This window comes from Podarcis melisellensis, assembly GCF_964234715.1.
Source record: "Podarcis melisellensis genome assembly, chromosome: 13".
Lineage (NCBI taxonomy): Eukaryota > Metazoa > Chordata > Lepidosauria > Squamata > Lacertidae > Podarcis > Podarcis melisellensis.
The window spans coordinates 44522978-44543095 of NC_138545.1; the positions used below are offsets into that span (position 1 = coordinate 44522978).

The following is a 20118-nucleotide window of genomic DNA, read 5'->3' on the forward strand; positions in this document are numbered from 1 at the left end:
TTCGTGACCCCATGGACCAGAGCACGCCAGGCACTCCTGTCTTCCACTTCCTCCCACAGTTTGGTCAAACTCATGCTGGTAGCTTCGAGAACACTGTCCAACCATCTCGTCCTCTGTCGTCCTCTTCTCCTTGTGCCCTCCATCTTTCCCAACATCAGGGTCTTTTCCAGGGAGTCTTCTCTTCTCATGAGGTGGCCAAAGTCTTGGAGCCTCAGCTTCACGATCTGTCCTTCCAGTGAGCACTCAGGGCTGATTTCCTTCAGAATGGATAGGTTTGATCTTCTTGCAGTCCATGGGACTCTCAAGTCTCCTCCAGCACCATAATTCAAAAGCATCAATTCTTCGGCGATCAGCCTTCTTTATAGTCCAGCTCTCTCTTCCATACATCACTACTGGGAAAACCATAGCTTTAACTATATTGGAAGGGGACAAGAGAGTCATCTAGCCCAACCTTCTTGCATTGCAGGAATCGAAACATGCGGCCTCTCCCATCCAATTTGTAACCGTACCAGACCCTGCTTAGCTTTGCAAATGTGCCAGCAGCTTTACAGCTGCACCACTAATACACTTTTAGATGCCGCGTTTTCTGTTCTGAAGGCCCGCTTCGGTTGGTTTCTTCTCTATATTCATACCCTTGTTGTTTACGTAAATAAATATTACAAAATAAAAGAAGATTGTCTCACCTTGAGATCCTATGGGAATCTTCAACATAGAGAATATTTCTGCAATTCAGCAGCACAGATGCTTTAGCTGGGATTCCAGCATTGGACTAGAAATCAGAGGTGTCCAAACTTTTTTTCAAAGCGGCCTAGATTTGATGAAATGAAGGGCTGTGAGGGCCAACCAAAGTTGCTGAGCTTTTTTTAGGATTGAAGTTGTTGGTCTTTCTTTTAGGATTTTACCCCCAAAGTTCTTAAGCTTTTTTTTAAGGATTGCAGTTCTTGATTGAAGTTGTTGTGAGTTTTTTTTGGGATTTTATCCCACAAAATAAGCTGCCGCAGGGGCCGGATTAAACCAATTGGAGGGCCAGATTAGGCCCCCGAAACGGACTTTGGACATGCCTGGACTAGATGATGCTACATCTAGTCTACAAATCTACAATTCTATGATAATCATGGAAATCTGGGATAAATTTAAGAGAATGCTTAAACACCCCCCAGTTTATTAACTTAATTTAGAAATAGCATTACAAGTGTAAAAAGCGTGAGGCAGCAAGGCTCACACTTAGAAAGAACAGGCCTTTGTATTCCAAGCACAAATCCTATCCTAGCCTCTTGTCGGTTCCCAGTGGTTCATTTCCACAGAATCCTCTGTTCTACTTCATTGCGGTACGAAGATCACTTTAGTAACTCAGGGAATGTCAATTTCTCGCCCACTGAAGGCCTTCAAGGTCACTTTTCTCTCCTCGGTGTCATTTTTAAAGAAAGCTCTACTTATAAACAGGAGATTCCTTCTCGTCCTGCTCTCAAAAAGTCATACAAGTTTATTCTTTTAAATTAATTTAAACCAGATGTGTTCACTGCTTGGAACTGGAGCAAGGAATGTCAAGCTGCTGCTGGTTGTCATATATCGAGCTATTTGGAATTATGAAGAATGGTTAGGCAAAGTGCTTTCCCTCGATCGCTCTCCACATCGCAGCGGGGGGAAGCCGACGGAACACAGAGGCATTTCTCTCCCTTACAAAAAAGATTTTTTTCCAGCAGTTTGATTGCAGAAACGAGGAGGGGGCATACAGGGCGACATTGCGCTCCTCTTTTCTCCTTATACTCTTTACAACTGCTTGTATCAAAACAACTGCAAACCCTAAAGGTAAAGGGACCCCTGACCATTAGGTCCAGTCGTGGCCGACTCTGGGGTTGCAGCGCTCATCTCACTTTATTGGCCGAGGGAGCCGGCGTACAGCTTCCGGGTCATGTGGCCAGCATGACGAAGCCGCTTCTAGCGAACCAGAGCAGTGCATGGAAACGCCATTTACCTTCCCGCCGGAGCAGTACCTATTTATCTACTTGCACTTTGATGTGCTTTCAAACTGCTAGGTTGGCAGGAGCAGGGACCGAGCAACGGGAGCTCACCCCATTGCAGGGATTCGAACCACCAACCTTCTGATTGGCGAGCCCTAGGCTCTGTGGTTTAACCCACAGCGCCACCCGCATCCCTCCCAACTGTAAACTCTACTGTAGCATAAACAATGCTTGCGCAAACTACATTAGGATGGATATATGGAGGAAGCTGGTCCCCTCTCAGTGCGTGTTGGACATCTCTGGATAGAGGTGGCAGCAGGGGGAGGAATAGAAGAGTGTATGAGATGTATGTGTCTCTGTTAATAATATTAGTAGTAGTGTTTATCCCCTAGAAGGGAGCAGGCAGAATATCACAGTGTGTGTGTATGGATAAAAAAGTTGTGTGCCACCTCCAGCCTCTGCAAGATTCCCGGGGGTTCAAGGCACTCACCCAGTGTCTGTGTTCCTTTAGAGCATGGGTAGGCAAACTAAGGCCCAGGGGCCGGATCCGGCCCAATCGCCTTCTAAATTTGGCCCGCGGACGGTCCGGGAATCGGTGTGTTTTTACAGGATTAGAATGTGTCCTTTTATTTAAAATGCATCTCTGGGTTATTTGTGGGGCCTGCCTGGTGTTTTTACATGGGTAGAATGTGTCCTTTTATTTAAAATGCATCTCTGGGTTATTTGTGGGGCATAGGAATTCATTACCCCCCAAAAAATATAGTCCGGCTTCCCAGAATGTCTGAGGGACAGTGGACCGTCCCCCTGCTGAAAAGGCTTGCTGACCCCTGCTTTAGAGAATTGAGACACAGCGGAGATGGTCGTAGCTTTAAGAAATATGGTTTATTCACCTATTTACACCTTCAGTCTGCATGGAGGGAGTCCAGATCGTACAGCATGGTCGAGAGGGGCTTGTACCCCACAGCAGTGCAGCCAGCCTTCAGCCAGCCTGCCCAAGATGGATTCCTTCCTTCCTTCCTTCCTTCCTTCCTTCCTTCCTTCCTTCCTTCCTTCCTTCCTTCCTTCTCCACCTCCTCTTCAGAACACCCTGCTAAAAGACACTCTATTCCTGTCACCTCACACCGTTACCTTGGCAACCTTCCAAACCCCCTGTCTCCGTTCACACCACCACCGCAAGGCCGAGAAGCGGGTCTTGAAGTCTGGGCAGCCCAGGACCTCCAAACACACTGCCCAGGCTTGCGTCCAGAGGAGGTTCACTTTGGTGCTGAATATCCAAGTGATTTGATTTCACACTCCATCATCTCTCAAGACGGAAGGATGACAACCACAATACAGTGGTACCTTGGGTTACATACGCTTCAGGTTACATACACTTCAGGTTACAGACTCCACTAACCCAGAAATAGTACCTCGGGTTAAGAACTTTGCTTCAGGATGAGAACAGAAATCGTGCTCCGGCGGCGCGGCAGCAGCGGGAGGCCCCATTAGCTAAAGTGGTGATTCAGGTTAAGAACAGTTTCAGGTTAAGAACAGACCTCAAGAACGAATTAAGTACTTAACCCGAGGTACCACTGTACATGTGTGTGTACACAAACCAGCTTCCAGACAGCGGAAAAAAATCTGAAGACAACTTTTCATTTAAAGAGTCCTCCTTGTACCACAGACACCTGGGACATAAAGGAAGATCACACAACCTCTCTTAGTCCCCTCAACAGGCAAGCAGAAAGTTGCCCGCAATTGCAATGAAGGGGTGCTGAGAAGTCATAGAGTCATCAAGAAGGCATTGCCATCTCTTCTCCGCTTCCTCAAGTACATCTGAATCTCTACTGCATCTCCTAAAACAGGTGGCTTTACAGATATTGCTGGGACTACAACTCCCATAATCTCCAACCACTGGGCCTGAGAGGTGGAGGGAGGTCGAACTTCAATAGCACCTGAAGGACTACAGGTTAGTCACCCCTCCCTGGTACTGCAAAGTCACATCCAACCTTGAGGACAGAGGACATTTTTCACTAGACGCAAGTAAGATCGTAGAAAAAAAGACAGACAAAAACTCTGATCTAGACAACACGGCCTCCAGCTCTTTTTTTATTTTCTTCAAATTTAAAAACTGCTTGGCAATATTACTGACGAAACACAGGAGTGTTGCTTCAGGTGTCAGTGAATCCTTGGGGAGGGGGGGAAAGAGCAGCTTTTTGTACACTGTTTGGGCTCTGACAGGAAGTGGGCAAGCAACATGGCAGCACAGCTGAAGACCACATTCAAGAAAGGCCACCAGTGTAAAGGGTCTGGGTATTTGTCTTGCTTCCTCCAGGAGCAGTCTTTTCAAATGTGCTTCCAGAGGGTTGCTTTGAAGAAAAATAGGGTAGTTCCAAAGGGAAAAGGTCACACGAGAGCTTTGTGTTCCCCTTTCGGTTCCCGTTTGGGACAGCGGAGAAAGGAGGCCTTTCAGTAACAGAGGGGACTAGAAACCGCACAGCAACTTTTGACCCTTGCACAGCGCAGGAATGGCGACAAAAGAAAATATCCCGTGAAGAAAGGTGTCTCTGAGGCCAGCCATGATGGAGGCGGTGCCTTTAAGAGCTGGCATTGCACCACTACGCCCTTTAGTCTTGAAACGTACATAGCAAGTTGTCCAGACATGCCCAAGGCTGGACCGCGTGATGGTGCCGTGTCCAGCCACCGTTCTTGGCAGGCGAGGAGGGCTCACCGACGCCTGAAGGCTCGCGATATTCTCCAGGCGTTGGGCTCTTCGTAGCGGTTGTAAAGGGGCTCCAGACGCTGCTGCTTCTTCTGCTTGCTGAGTTTTGTAGGGTCAGAGACCTTGAAGAAGGCAGGGGCGAACTCCACCAGCCAGCGGGGATCGATGGTGGTGACCTCCCGCATATACTCTTTAGTGGTGAGCACCAACTCATGATATACCACCCTGCAGGACGAGAAAGGGGGACAGGTGAGTTAGGCCATCCCTCTCTCCCCAGAATGCAGCTCACTCTAAAAACCCTTTCCCCTATGTGCAATATGAAGGCGGATCCCCTACACCAGGCATGGCCAAACTTGGGCCTCCAGCTGTTTCGGGACTACAATTCCCATCATCCCTGATCACTGGTCCTGTTAGCTAGGGATGATGGGAGTTGTAGTCCCAAAAAAACACCTGGAGGGCCAAGTTTGGCCATGCCTGCCCTACACCAAGGTTAACTATAGGGCAGTGTTTCTTGAACTGGGGTCCCCAGCTGTTGCTCCCATCATCCCTGACCACTGGTCCCGCTAGCTAGGGATGATGGGAGTTGTAGTCCAACAACACCCAGGGACCTAGGTTTGAGAAACACTGCTGTAGGATCAACAAGAATGAGGTCATAAATCAGAGCTTGAAGTCTTCAGCAACGTGGCAGCTGGTTTGGAATCCTGCGCCCAAACAAATTTGGCGTTGAAATATGACAAGACAAAAGCATGTGTATTTCAAAAGGTCTCCAGCTGTGACAGGAGCAAATTCCCACACAGCTAAGATACCGTATATTTATTTTAAAATGCATGCCACACTTTTATTTGTATTCACTCTGCTTGCCAACCACATACTCTTCCTCCTGTAAGAACCACCTAGACCAGGGCTGGGAAAGCATTTTGGCTCCACAAGACAGACCCTTATCAGGATTTGCCTTGCGGACCAAATTTGACCATTGGGCGTCACCACCCACCTGTCAATTAAGTGACATCGCAATTCGCGTCATGCTTTGAAGTCTCAGAGTTGGGACTTCAAAGCACTTTTGCAAGGAGCTTGGAGGTCCCGACTTCAGGACTTCAAAGCCTAGCAAAGTGCATGGGCTGTGCAAGGGATGAAGTTCCCTTGCACTTCTGAATCAAGCTGGATTGATTTCCCTTTGTACCAGCTGATGTGCGGGGGGGGGGGGTCATTCCTACTTAGCATCTTCCTTCCAATAATTTAGGGGGTGGGCAATGCTTTGCGGGGGATGGGAGCTTGCTTTGGTGACTGGGAGAGGCCGCCGGGACCACATAACACCGGACCTGAGAGATCTGCAATGGCTCCCAGTACGTTTCCGAGCACAATTCAAAGTGTTGGTGCTACCTTTAAAGCCCTAAACCGCCTCTGCCCAGTATACCTGAAGGAGTGTCTCCACCCCCATGGTTCTGCCCGGACGCTGAGGTCCAGCACCGAGGGCCTGCTGGCGGTTCCCTCATTGCGAGAAGTGAGGTTACAGAGAACCAGACAGAGGGCCTTCTCGGTAGTGGCACCCACCCTGTGGAACGCCCTTCCTTCAGATGTGAAGGAAATAGGCAGCTATCTTATCTTTAAAAGACATCTGAAGGCAGCCCTGTTTAGGGAAGTTTTTAATATTTAATGCTGCATTGTTTTTAACACTCGATTGGGAGCCACCCAGAGTGGCTGGGGAAACTCAGCCAAATGGGCGGGGTATAAATAATTTAAAATTATTATTATTATTATTATTATTATTATTATTATTATTATTATTACATGCCACTTCCCAGGAGTGCAGTCAAATCAAGTCCTTTGCAAGCCTTCCCATGTGGTTCTATTCAACAGTAAATGGGGTTGAAGCCCATGATCTCCCTCTTAACTTTCAACTGTGTCATACAAACAACCCTTTTCTTGGTAGAAACAATGACGTCCGGCAGCACCAGCCTCCTTACCATTCAGGCTGGCGGTTGAAGAGGGCACTTGAGGGGTGGATGTAGACGACCTGCTGGTCAATCAAGGTCCGGTAGCCCTCCTGGGGATCTTTCTTGGCGGCATTCCGGAAGAAACCACTGCAAATGGCTTTCTGGACGCGTACGGTGGCTTTTCCACATGACACTACGTCCAGCTTGTGCCTGTCCAACCAGAGGAGTGGGGGAAGAGTTTAGAACAGAAGCTTCAGTTGATGCAAATCCAAGCTACCCTACACCCAAGTCCACACACAAACTCCACAGCTAAAGCTTTGCCACGATCCCCAGGAAAGCGCTCTGCTCTAGACTTTTGCCCAGCTCAAAAACTTAGGTTCAACTTTTTGAAAATTAGATTATCTTCATTGGGTGTACTATTTCTGCTGCTCTAGTGCTTAGCGAAAGGGACGCGAGTGGCGCTGTGGGTTAAACCACAGGGCCGAGGACTTGCCGATCAGAAGGTCGGCGGTTTGAATCCCCGCGACGGAGTGAGCTCCCATCATTCAGTCCCTGCTCCTGCCAACCTAGCAGTTCAAAAGTACGTCAAAGTGCAAGTAGATAAATAGGCACCACTTCAGCGGGAAGGTAAATGGCGTTTCCATGCGCTGCTCTGGTTCGCCAGAAGAGTTTAGTCATGCTGGTCACATGACCCGGAAGCTGTATGCCGGCTCCCTCGGCCAGTAAAGTGAGATGAGCACCACAACCCCAGAGTCGGCCACAACTGGACCTAATGGTCAGGGGTCCCTTTACCTTGCCTACCATGAGCACATTCTTAACTAATTAAGACTAGGGCTGGGCAATGTCTGGCTGTGTGTTTGCCTCCTTGCGAGTAAGTGGGGCAGCCAGTCTCTGTCCTCCTGAGCAACCAATGGGGAGGAAAGAGACTGGTCGCCCCCCCCCCCGCTTGCTCGCTTAGAGGCAAACTCGCAGCCAGGCAGGCAGACGGGAGAGCAGGCGATTTGAGCTGAGAATATATCATGATGCTGCCAGCACAGCGCAGGTAGGCAGGCAGGTGTGCTGGCAGTGGCTGGGGAGAAGAAGAGTTTGGATTTCATATCCCGCTTTATCACTACCCTAAGGAATCTCAAAGCGGCTCACATTCTCCTTTCCCTTCCTCCCCCACAACAAACACTCTGTGAGGTGAGTGGGGCTGGAGACTTCACAGAAGTGTGACTGGCCCAAGGTCACCCAGCAGCTGCATGTGGAGGAGCAGAGACGCGAACCCGGTTCACCAGATTATGAGTCTACCGCTCTTAACCACTACACCACACTGGAGCTGCGATGTATTGCCAGCTCAAAAGGTTTGAAACCGGTAACGTGATCTGAAGATCATACGGGTTTTGGACAATGAACTGAAAACCGGCCAGCTCTAATTAAGACTCTGGAAGGCTGAGATGCCTTTGGGAGCACTGATACACAGAATGGATGCTTCTGCCATTGTCTCCCCTGCCCCAAGGAAGCAATAGAAGAAGAAAATGTAAACACAATTAAAAAATCCATATGAGCACTGAACGTAATGGATGTCCCGGCTCCCATCTTCAACCACGAATCCATTGGTGAGCTGCAGACCACCTGAACGTAGCTCATGGATCACTGGTCCATGACAGTTTGGGAACCTCCTGTTCTAGCACATTTCTCTTGTTCGTGGCCAGACCCTCACCTATCCATGATGCCTAACATCTGTTTGCGAATATCCTGGGCACGGCGCAGCGATCGGGCTTGGATGAAGTTCTCATAGCACCAGGGATTGGAGAACTTGTTGTTCTTCCAGGAGTTGTACACGGCCAGAAGCGTGAGGTGGTCCCCTTCCGTCTGGTGAAACTTGGCTTTCTTCTGGTCAGCGAGAGCTTGCTTGTCCTACAACGCACACAAGCAAAACAGGAAGTGAGTTTTCTCCAGCAGCCCCCTGCCATCAGGAACAGCAAAAGAACATGGACAGAACTCCAGCTTATAAGGAATCGGTTTCTGGAGGAGCCAATATATTTTACCTAAAATTTACAAAATTGCAACAAGTGCATTCACAAAATGGTAGTATCTATGCAGGTCAGCTAAAAAAAGGCACAATTGCAAATATTTTAAACAACATTTACAGTCATGCCTTGGAAGTCAAATGGAATCCATTCCAGAAGTCCGTTTGACTTCCAAAACGTTCAGAAACCAAAGCGTGGCTTCCAATTGGCTGCAGGAAGCTCCTGCAACCAATCAGAAGCCCCGTCAGACATTCGGGTTCCAAAGAACGTTCGCAAACCAGAACACTCAATTCCAGGTTTGTGGCGTTCAGGAGCCAAAATGTCTGAGTACCAAGGTACGACTATATAGCCTTTGAACAGATTATTGGAACCCATCACACAATTTTCTGTAGTCATTATTTGTTACTGCACTATTTTAAGGGGCTGGCATTACCAAGGGATTTGTGCTAATGTTTCTGGACAGATGCAGACACTGTGGGGTGTGGGAAGAGAATTGGTTTGCCTTCTATTACACTGGCACCTTCAATTACTTGTGCAAACTGAAAACACAAACTGTTTCTATATATATGTATTTCAACACTACATTTTGATTTTCATCTCTAGTTGATGAAGCAATTCAAGGCTGGCTGGCTCATGACACAAACTGAACAAAAGTTGCACATTTTATTGGACATCAGCTCAGCTGCAAGGGACGACTGCCTATGCTCCTTCCCCCTTTTGACATAATTTTAGGCTCTGTACACCTTCTAGAGCGGGTGTGGGGAACCTCTGACCCTCCAAATGTTGCAGAAATACAACTCCCATCAACCCCCAACAAGTATCACCAACGGCCAGGGATGATGGGAGATGTAGTTTAGCAACACCTGGAGGGCCAAAGGCCACCTACATCTGCTCCAGAGTCAGGCACCTGACCTGCTGAAATATCTGCTAAGTATGGGACAGAGAATATCAAATAATGGTCAAGTATTTAAAACATTCGCTTACTACAAACGTTAACACAAGGGAGTCAGTGATAATTCAACAGTAGTTAACAGGGAATCAATCACAGCTAACTGACACATCAACCCTGCGCACTTCCTTGTATGCCCGATCTACATTTTCTTCTTGTTGATTTTTGTTATTTTGAATTTACTGACATGCTCTGTTGTTTTGTACATTTGGTATTTCCAATGTTCTCGTTTTGAAGGTTTGTTGCAAGCCTCTTTGAGCACAGCTCATTGTGGGAAAGCAGCACATAAAGTCAAAAAATTAATCAATTTTCCTAAACAAGGAGTTGATGCCGGTTAACTCTAGCTGCGCAAAGTGAATCCGTGACAGGGAACTGCAGTCTCCCACATATAGGTCTGATTCACTACCCACCAGAACAGCACTCCATGTTCTTTTTCTCTTCCCTGGCGCTAGCCCAGCTGCAACCAGTGAAAGTCCAATCCCCAAATGTGCCCATTTACCTTGGGTCGGTAGAAGACATTCTGCACCGACAGCATGGAGACAATGGTGAGCATTTCCTCGCTGCATCCCAGATGCACCGACATGATGAGCATCTTGCACAACATGGGCTCCAGGGGGAACTCGGCCATCTGTCGGGAAGGAAGGGAACGGCATTCACAGCTGGTTATTTTTTCGAATCTGTGCAGCCTCCCCAAGCAGTGGCAGTCAACCTGATTGCAGCAAACCACCAAACTTTGTCTTGGGGGGGGGGCAGGAACAGAATGCCCCAAGTACTTGCACACACATTTCAATACTCCCTCTTTGATTTTCATTTCTACCTTTTGAGGCTGGTTGTCTGGTACTGCTATCATAATTGAAGCTCTTCCTTCCGAGATGGTTCCCAGAGCATACCAGGCAAATCCAGTGCTAGGGACCTCTAACCATCCCTTGCTCCAGTGCTACACAGGGAGATTTCCCCCACCCGCCCCAAGTCAGGGCAGGGCACGAGGGTTTAGCACACCCGCAATCGATTTCAGGACTCTGGCAAGCTCAGCCAGCTTGTTCTCTCCTTTTGTAAAACAAGTTTCTAGATCTTATGGGTGAGAAATTAGAAATACGTATCATCTCTCTTCTGGATCCGGTACAATCTCAGGGAGAAAGGCTGAGCAGAGCTTTCCAGATCACTGGGGTAGGGAGAAAAGGGTTTCCAACACCCTCTGCGGGTCCTTCTCCCCCATACTGCTGCATCTATTTCCTGGCCTATTTCCACTATTTCCAGATCTACACTGGCTCACAGTACGTTTCCAAGCACAATTCAAAGTGTTGGTCTGACCTTTATAGACCTAAATGGCTTCGGCCCTGTATACCTGAAGGAGCCTCTCCACCCCCATTGTTCAGCCCAGACAATGAGGTCCAGCTCCGATGGCCTTCTCTTGGTTCCCACACTGTGAGAAGCGAGGTTACAGGGAACCAGGCGGAAGGCCTTCTTGGTAGTGACACCCACACTGTAGAAGGCCCTCCCATCAGATGTCAAGGAGAAGGATAACTATACAACTTTAGGAAGACATTTGAAGGTAGCCCTGTATCTGGAAGTTTTTTAATGTTCGATGTTTTAATTTGCTGGAAGCTAATGGGCGGCATTTAAATAACCACAATCAAAATCCCAGAATTTTAATGCAATAACAAATAAGGAGGAGCAGCAAATGTAAGCAGACTCAAGTTGCTTATTCTAGCTGCAAACACTAGGTTTTAAACATCGTGTTTTCCAAAGATTCCCTGAGCTTGGATATTCCTTCCATCACCCCCCCAGCTATGAGACTTGAACAGCGCAGGGCCTACCCGGCGTCCCAATCGGGTGAGCAGCCCCTCGTCATCCAGGGCACCCAGAGTGTACAGCTGCTCCATTGCAGTGATCAGAGTTTCCATTGGCGGAGCATCCATGAAATCAAAGGAGAGCAGGTCATTGATTCCCATAGCCTGTATGTGTGAATGAGAGAGAGGGAGGAGAGAACATGAGGTGTGCTGTATAAACATCAAGATAAAAAGGTAAAGGTACCCCTGCCCGTACGGACCAGTCGTGTCCGTCTCTAGGGTTGCGTGCTCATCTCGCTCTAGAGGCCGTGAGTCGGCGCCGTCCGAAGACACTTCCGGGTCACGTGGCCAGAGTGACGAAGCTGCACAGCACCAGCGCAGCACACGGAAACGCCGTTTACCTTCCCACTATAAAGCGGTACCTATTTATCTACTTGCACTTAAGTGTGCTTTCAAACTGCTAGGTGGGCAGGAGCTGGGACCTAACGACGGGAGCTCACCCCGCCGCGGGAATTCGAACCGCCAACCATACGATCAGCAAGTCCTAGGCACTGAGGTTTTACCCACAGCGCCACCCGTGTCCCCATCTAGATAAAAAAGGTAAAGGTAAAAGACGAATTCATCATGCGAAAGGCTGGGCTGGATGAATCCCTAGCCGGAATTAAGATTGCCGGAAGAAATATCAACAACCTCAGATATGCAGATGACACAACTTTGATGGCAGAAAGTGAGGAGGAATCAAAAAACCTTTTAATGAGGGTGAAAGAGGAGAGCGCAAAATATGGTCTGAAGCTCAACATCAAAAAAACCAAGATCATGGCCACTGGGCCCATCACCTCCTGGCAAATAGAAGGGGGGAAAATGGAGGTAGTGAGAGATTTTACTTTCTTGGGCAAACTGCAGGAGGCAGTGGAAGACAAGAAGTGCCTGGCATGCTCTGGTCCATGGGGTCATGAAGAGTCGGACACGACTAAACGACTAAACAACAAAAAAAGACCCCTGGACGGTTAAGTCCAGTCAAAGGCGACTATGGGGTTGTGGCACTCATCTCGCTTTCAGGCCGAGGGAGCTGGCATTTGTCCGCAGACAGTTTTCCAGGTCATGTGGCCAGCATGACTAAACCGCTTCTGGCACAGCAGGACACCGGGACGGAAGCCAGAGCGCATGGAAACGCCGTTTACCTTCCCGCTGCAGTGGTACCTATTTATCTACTTGCACTGGCATGCTTTCGAACTGCTAGGTTGGCAGGAGCTGGGACAGAGCAACGGGAGCTCACCCCATCGCAGGGATTCGAACCGCCGACCTTCTGATTGGCAAGCCCAAGAGGCTCAGTGGTTTAGACCATTCCTTGTATAAACATCTTCCACCACCCTGACCAAATGAAAAGAACGCAGCTCAAATGTTACGAACGGAAGGAAGGTTCATTTTACAAGGCGCTACAAAGATGCTCTGCAAGGCTTTTCTCGAGATGGCTCCTCCATAAGATACCAGCTGCTGCGTCACCAGCACCTACCTTAAGGGACAGCACAGTGCTGGCCAAGTTGGTCCTCTGGATCTCAGGCACGTTGGTGGTGAGCATCTCGTCACGGTAGGCCCGTTCTGTGTACAGCCGGTAGCACTTGCCTGGCCCGGTTCTCCCAGCCCTCCCAGCTCGCTGCTTGGCTTGGGCCTGCGGGAGTCATAGATAAGAAACCAGGTCAGTGATTTCCCACCCCCCTCCCTCTGTATTTTTTATTAGATTATCTGTTTTACATTTTAGAATATTCATTTAAGCAACCTTAAAACATCAATGCCTTCCCTTCTTCTCTTTCCATGGTTTATTCTGCATAACGTAAATCCCTGCGTATTTTATATAAACTAAACCGTTCAGTTTTCCATTATTACATCCATCAAAACTATTTACACTATTGAATTTATCTTAATAAATTGGCCCATGTTTGACCAAACTGCGGGAGGCAGTGGAAGACAGGAGTGCCTGGCGTGCTCTGGTCCATGGGGTCATGAAGAGTCGGACACAACTAAACAACAACAACAACATTCACCTAATAGCACAAGCAGACAAATCATTTTCTTCTCCATATTTCACAGGGCTGAGCAAGAGAAATCCATCACATCTGCCAACAGAAATTCTTCTATCTCCCACGGACCCCAGCCGCAGATCTTGTGTAGAACAGCCACCCAGCCACGTACCTGAGAAATAGGTGTGACAACCAGCTGGTCAATTCCTGTCTTTGAGTTGTATACTTTCTGCTTCACAAACCCAGGGTCCACCACGTAATAGATGCCGTCAATTGTGAGCGAAGTTTCAGCGATGTTCGTGGCAATGACCACCTAGATAGGACGAAAGGGACAGACACGCAGCCTGGGTCAGACAGCATGCTAAACAGGAGGCAGCAAAAGCTTCCACAGACTGGTCCAGAAGGGAACTTTCACAGGAATCGTATTGGGGGGTGGGGTGGGCATCCCTGCCAGAAAGTGGTAGAAGCAGCTACCTTTCGACTCCCTGGGGGAGCTGGGTCAAAGATGCGAGTCTGCATCTCGCTAGGCAGGGCCGAGTAGACGGGCAAGATGATCAGCTCAGGGACGTCAGGACCCAGGGATTTCATTCGCTCATAGAGGATCTCGCAGGCCGTGTCGATCTCCTCCTGGCCAGTCAAAAACACCAGGATGTCTCCTGTAGAACAGAAAAACGGTTCCTCCGATTAGCTCCACCCGCAGGCAGGCCAGGGCACAACATTTAAAACTTCAGGAACAGATTAATAATAATAATAATAATAATAATAATAATTTATACCCCTCCCATCTGGCTGGGTTTCCCCAGCCACTCTGGGCGGCTTCCAACTGAATATTAAAAACAATACAGTGTCAGACATTAAAAACTTCCCTAAATAGGGCCGCCTTCAGTTCTATTTTAAAAGTAAAATAGTTGTTTATTGCCTTGACATCTGCTGGGAGGGCGTTCCACAGGGCAGGCACCACTACTGAGAAGGCCCTCTGCCTGGTTCCCTGTAACCTCACTTCTTGCAGTGAGGGAACTGCCAGAAGGCCTTCGGCGCTGGACCTCAGGCTGAACAATGGGGGTAGAAACGCTCCTTCAGGTATAGAGGACCGAGGTTGTTTAGGGCTTTAAAGGTCAGCACCAACACTTTGAATTGTGCTTGGAAAAGTACTGGGAGCCAATGAAGATAAAAAGTATGAAATTGGCCAGTTTTCACAAACTCAGCTTCGTTTAAATCGACGGAAAAGCAAACTTCTGGCCCTTATGGCTGTCAAAGCAGGCTTGAAAATTTGTGGTTAGCTGGGTGCCAAACCGACAGCTTTGCATGATTTGCTGTGCCTGAAGGAGAAGGGTTTAGGAGGCAAGTTCACCATAAACAGAGTAGTCGTCGTCTTCTCTGATCACTCGTAGCTGAGTGAGATTGTCTTCCATGAACACGGGCTTAACAGGGAGTCCGTAAATGACTATAGAGTAGTATGGTTTGGGGAAATGTAGCTTCTCGTTTGCAAGATGGGTGCACATAGGAGGGTAGTGTGCTACAGATCTGGGATAGCTCACCTGGTAGAGCATGAGACTCTTAATCTCAAGGTCGTGGGTTCGAGCCCCACATTGGGCAAAAGATTCCTGCATTACCCTTGTAGCCCCTTCCAACTCTACAATTCTATTATTCTAGGATAGGTAAAGGACTCCTGACCATTAGGTCCAGTTGTGGCCGACTCTGGGGTTGTGGCACTCATCTCGCTTTATTGGCTGAGGGAGCCAGCGTACAGCTTCCGGGTCATGTGGCCAGCATGACTAAGCCGCTTCTAGTGAACCAGAGCAGCGCACGGAAACGCCGTTTACCTTCCCGCCGGAGCGGTACCTATTTATCTCCTTGCACTTTGACGTGCTTTCGAACTGCTAGGTTGGCAGGAGCAGGGACCGAGCAACGGGAGCTCAGCCTGTCGCGGGGATTCGAAACACCGACCTTCTGATCGGCAAGCCCTAGGCTCTGTGGTTTAACCCACAGCACCACCCACCATCAAAGGTTTCTTCTTGTTGGCCAGTGAAGAGTATCTACAGCAGACTACCCCACTCTCATAGCAGGTCTATGCAGATGAGATAGACCTTTAAAGGGTCTGTCAACTTTTTTTTTTACAACTTCAAAAACAAAACTGATGAACACAAAATAGAGGACTTAAACATCATCTAGTCCAAGCCAGCCACCCTAGGTAAAAAAAAAGGCAAAGGACCCCTGGATGGTTAAATCCAGTCAAAGGTGACTATGGGGTTTGTGGCGCTCATCTCGATTTCAGGCCGAGAGAGCTGGCGTTTGTCCACAGACAGCTTTCTGGGTCATGTGGCCAGCAGCACTTAACTGCTTCTGGTGAAACAGGACACCGTGATGGAAGAAGAGAAGAATAATAAGAAGAAAAGTTTGGATTTGATATTCCGCTTTATCAATACCCGAAGGAGTCTCAAAGGCATAACATTCTCCTTTCCCTTCCTCCCCCACAACAAACACTCTGTGAGGTGAGTGGAGCTGAGAGACTTCAAAGAAGTGTGACTAGCCCAAGGTCACCCAGCAGCTGCAAGTGGAGGAGCGGAGACGCGAACCTGGTTCACCCGATTACGAGTCTACCGCTCTTAACCACTACATCACACTGGAAGCCAGAGTGTACGGAAACGCCGTTTACCTTTCCGCCACAGCGGTACCTATTTATCTCCTTGCACTGGCGTGCTTTCGAACTGCTAGGTTGGCAGGAGCTGGGACAGAGCAACGGGAGCACACCCTGTTGCGGGGATTCAAACCACCGACCTTCTGATCGGCAAGCCCAAGAGTCTCGGTGGTTTAGACCACAGGGCCACCTTGGAAGCCGCAGGAGTGCTCTATGATTACTGCATGGGACTGAAAGCCTTCCATCCAACACGAAGCAACCTTCAAGATGAGCACCAACATTCCATGCCTTACCTGGTGGCTCCGTCAAGTGGATCTGCATGACTGTGATCAGGCTGGCATCCAGGTAATCTGTCTCTGGCTCCTTAGTATAGAGAATCTCCACCGGGTACGTCCTTCCTGGGATGGTAAAGATGGGAGCCTCGTAGAAGTACTGGGAGAATTTGACCGCGTCCAAGGTGGCCGACGTCACTATCAACTTCATGTCTTGCCTCTTCTGAACCGTCTGCAGGAGAGAAGTTGGCAAAGCGTGTTCAGTGCAGGAAAAAAGGTACACAGCAACACAAGCCATGAGGGGGCAACAGCCCTGGCTGCCAGCCAGACTAATCCGAGGACCAATCAAGAGCTGGGGCCCAGGACAGACAGGCTTCTTTCTTATTTTCTGAGCACAGGGTTACACAGTGGAGAATCCATATCCTTGTTATTAAAGCCTTTCACTGTTGGGAAATGATATATACCGTATTTTTTGCTCCATAAGACTCACTTTTTCCCTCCTAAAAAGTAAGGGGAAATGTGTGTGCGTCTTATGGAGTGAATGCAGGCTGTGCAGCTATCCCAGAAGCCAGAACAGCAAGAGGGAATGCTGCTTTCACTGCGCAGCCATCCCTCTTGCTGTTCTGGCTTCTGAGATTCAGAATAATTTTTTTCTTGTTTTCCTCCTCCAAAAACTTGGTGCGTCTTATAGAGCGAAAAATATGGGTAATTAAATGGGGGGGGGGAGTTTGAAATAGCTTTTGTTAAAAAACCAGAAGCTTTTTTATTAGGGATTATAGGTATCGAGACTCCAAAGGACCAGAGGAAATTGTCCATGTATGCTACAACGGCCGCTCAGATTTTGTTAGCCCAGAGGTGGAAGGAAGGGACAACCCCACAACCAGAGAAGAATGGCAAATCAAGTTGACGGACTATGCCGAAATGGTAAAACTAACTGGGAAGCTCGAGAAAACAAGAAATTTTAAAAAGAATGGGAAATGTTTACAATGTATATACAAAATCACTATAAACAGGTCCAAACATTAGCGAGATTTTAAATACAACTGAAATGTAACAGAATGCATGGATAACTGAGGAAGATGAAAAATTGGAGAAGTATTGATATGCAGTTGAAAATAGAACTAAAAGGACCCATGGAAGAGATGGGGGAAAGTCAAGAGATTCAGAGTAATCTCGATACAGTGGTGCCCCGCAAGACAAATGCCTCGCAAGACGGAAAACCCACAAGACGAAAGGGTTTTCCGTTTGCGAGTTGCTTCGCAAGACGAATTTCCCTATGGGCTTGCTTCGCAAGACGAAAGCCCATAGGGAAATCTCCGGGGACCTCTTTTAAATGCTGGCGGTGGGGAGCAAAGCCTTCCCCCCCCCTCCGGCCTTCAGAAGAGGTCCAGGAAGGCCGGCGGGGGCCGAAAGGCTTTGCTCCCCACCGCCAGCATTTTAAAAGCGGTCCGGGATAGCAGGGAAGCGCTTCCCGCTATCCCGGACAGCTTTTGAAGGCAGACGGGGGGGGGGGAGCAAAAACATTTGCCCCCCGCTGGCCTTCAGAAGAGGTCCTGGACCTCTTCTGAAGGCTGGCGGGGGGCGAAAGTCTTTGCTCCCCCCCCCGCCTGCCTTCCTGGGGGCTTTAAAATCACCCCGGGACAGCGGAGAGGTCCTCCGCTGTCCCGGGGCGATTTTAAAATGCTGGGGGTGGGAAGAAAAGCCCTTGTCCCCCCACCAGCCTTCAGAAGAGGTCGGGGAAGAGACTGTCTCTGGACCTGGTCTGAAGGCGGTTTCCATAGGAACGCATTGATTGATTTTCAATGCATTCCTATGGGAAAACCTGCTTCGCAAGACGAAAAACTCGCAAGACGAAAAAACCTGCGGAACGAATTAATTTCGTCTTGCGAGGCACCACTGTATTTGGATTTGGTATTGTGTTTCGTTGTACGTTTTTATTTTTGACAATCAAATTTAAAAGACTATAAAAATAACATAAAATAAAGTCTTTCATCAATTGCTCTTTCGTAATTCATTATTTTTTTTTTGGGGGGGGGGAGATTTGAAAGAATTTACCTTTTTCAGGAGACCAAAGAGCACATCGGTGTGTATGGTGCGCTCGTGGGCTTCATCCAACATGATGATGGCATACTGCGTCAGATCTGGGTCAATCAGGCACTCTCGCAGCAACATCCCGTCCGTCATATACTTGATCACTGTCTCGGGACTAGTACAGTCCTCAAACCGGATGGTGTAGCCAACCTGCCGGGGAGAATGGGGCAAAACGGTCAGAAGGGGGTGAATGGGCAACCATTTCTGCTCTAGCGATTACGTCTTGACTGCCCACCTGCAAGAAACAACTGCAAATTTAAAGGTGTACAGCAAGGATAATAATAATAATATTTTTTATTTATACCCCGCCCTCCCCAGCCAAGGCCGGGCTCAGGGCGGCTAACAAGCAATAGTAAAAACAAGTTGAATGAATGCAACTTAAAAACAAGATTAAAATACAACATTAAAATATTAAAATGCAGCCTCATCACAGGAGGAGAAAGGCAGAAGAAAAAAGAAAGAGGGGGAGGGAATCAAATTGGCTCCAAGCCAAAGGCCAGGAGGAACAACTCTGTCTTACAGGCCCTGCGGAAAGAAATCAGATCCCACAGGGCCCTGGTCTCATGAGGCAGAACGTTCCACCAGACCGGAGCCAGAGTTGAAAAGGCCCTGGTTGAAGCTAATCTAACGAGTTGAAGCTAATCTAACTGGTTGAAGCTAACCTAACTTCCTTAGGGCCCGGGACCACTAGGGTGTTGCTATTTATGGACCTTGAGGCTCTCCGTGGGGCATACCGGGAGAGGCGGTCCCATAGGTACGAGGGTCCAAGGCCGTGAAGGGCTTTAAAGGTCAAAACCAACACCTTAAATCTGACCCTGTACTCCACCGGGAGCCAGTGCAGCTGAAAAAGCACTGGGTGAATATGCTCCCATGGCAGAGACCCTGTGAGGAGCCTCGCTGCAGCATTCTGCACCTGCTTGAGTTTCTGGGACAGCTTCAAGGGCAGCCCCGCGTAGATGGGAATGGATGGATTCATAGATGATGGATGGATGGAAGCATTCCCGCGTGGATGGGAACCTCTGGCCTGTGGAACAGATCTGCAATTCCCAACTGGTCTCTTGCCCATTCCATTGTGTTGGCCCTGAGCACAACCTCCCACCTCCTTTCCACTCCTGCCAGTTTGAGGAAAGTGATCAGCGTAGCTGCCACCATGGAATTGTATGATCTGCCACTTCTGGCACATTGCAGGGTCAATCCACAAAGTACCAGCGCATCTCACCTCCTGTCCCAGGCAGCAGCCGAACTCCTCCGATACCCGCTTGGCCACGGACATGGCAGCCACTCGGCGTGGCTGGGTGCAGCCAATCTTCCCGCGGGAGGTGTAGCCAGCCTCAGCAAGGTACTGCGTGATCTGCGTCGTTTTCCCGGAGCCCGTCTCCCCAATGACTATCAGAATCTGGTTATCGTGAACAGCCTAGGACAGAGAAGCCATCGGATGCTCAGTTATCTTCAGTGTTCAAAGCTACTCAAATCTCTTCCACCTGCTACTCTGTCCGTTCTCCTCCGTGAACATTATGTCCAACAGGGAAGCATGTTGCTCTTTGTCTGCACAAATCGGTTTTTCTTTTAAAATCAAGCCGCAGGTTCGGACGCTACAGAAAGGGGCCTACAAATCTGCATGGATGCAATAGCACGGCAGGTGGAAAAATGTTTCCTCGAAATTATTGCCAAAACCACAAAACCCGATGAATCCAAATGTCAGAGCTTTCTGTTGGAAGTGTGTGGTTCTTAGTGTTACTCAAGAAAGAGCTC

General features: G+C 48.6%; 1 protein-coding gene across 2 annotated transcripts in view; it reads right to left on the bottom strand.

Moving 5' to 3' along the window:
- Nucleotides 1-2824: 2824 nt before the first annotated feature.
- DHX8 (DEAH-box helicase 8) overlaps nucleotides 2825-20118 on the bottom strand; it is a 32414-nt gene continuing 15120 nt past the window's right edge. For both annotated transcript variants that reach the window (XM_081883832.1, XM_081883831.1), the window contains exons 13-23: nucleotides 19586-19780; nucleotides 18331-18516; nucleotides 16297-16507; nucleotides 13840-14021; nucleotides 13538-13678; nucleotides 12861-13016; nucleotides 11375-11512; nucleotides 10057-10185; nucleotides 8299-8495; nucleotides 6627-6806; nucleotides 2825-4887 (exon numbers count right to left, since the gene is read on the bottom strand). In XM_081883832.1, the coding sequence (XP_081739958.1) occupies nucleotides 4668-4887; nucleotides 6627-6806; nucleotides 8299-8495; nucleotides 10057-10185; nucleotides 11375-11512; nucleotides 12861-13016; nucleotides 13538-13678; nucleotides 13840-14021; nucleotides 16297-16507; nucleotides 18331-18516; nucleotides 19586-19780 (1935 nt within the window). In that variant the 3' untranslated portion in view covers nucleotides 2825-4667. The remainder of the gene's footprint in view (nucleotides 4888-6626; nucleotides 6807-8298; nucleotides 8496-10056; nucleotides 10186-11374; nucleotides 11513-12860; nucleotides 13017-13537; nucleotides 13679-13839; nucleotides 14022-16296; nucleotides 16508-18330; nucleotides 18517-19585; nucleotides 19781-20118) is intronic.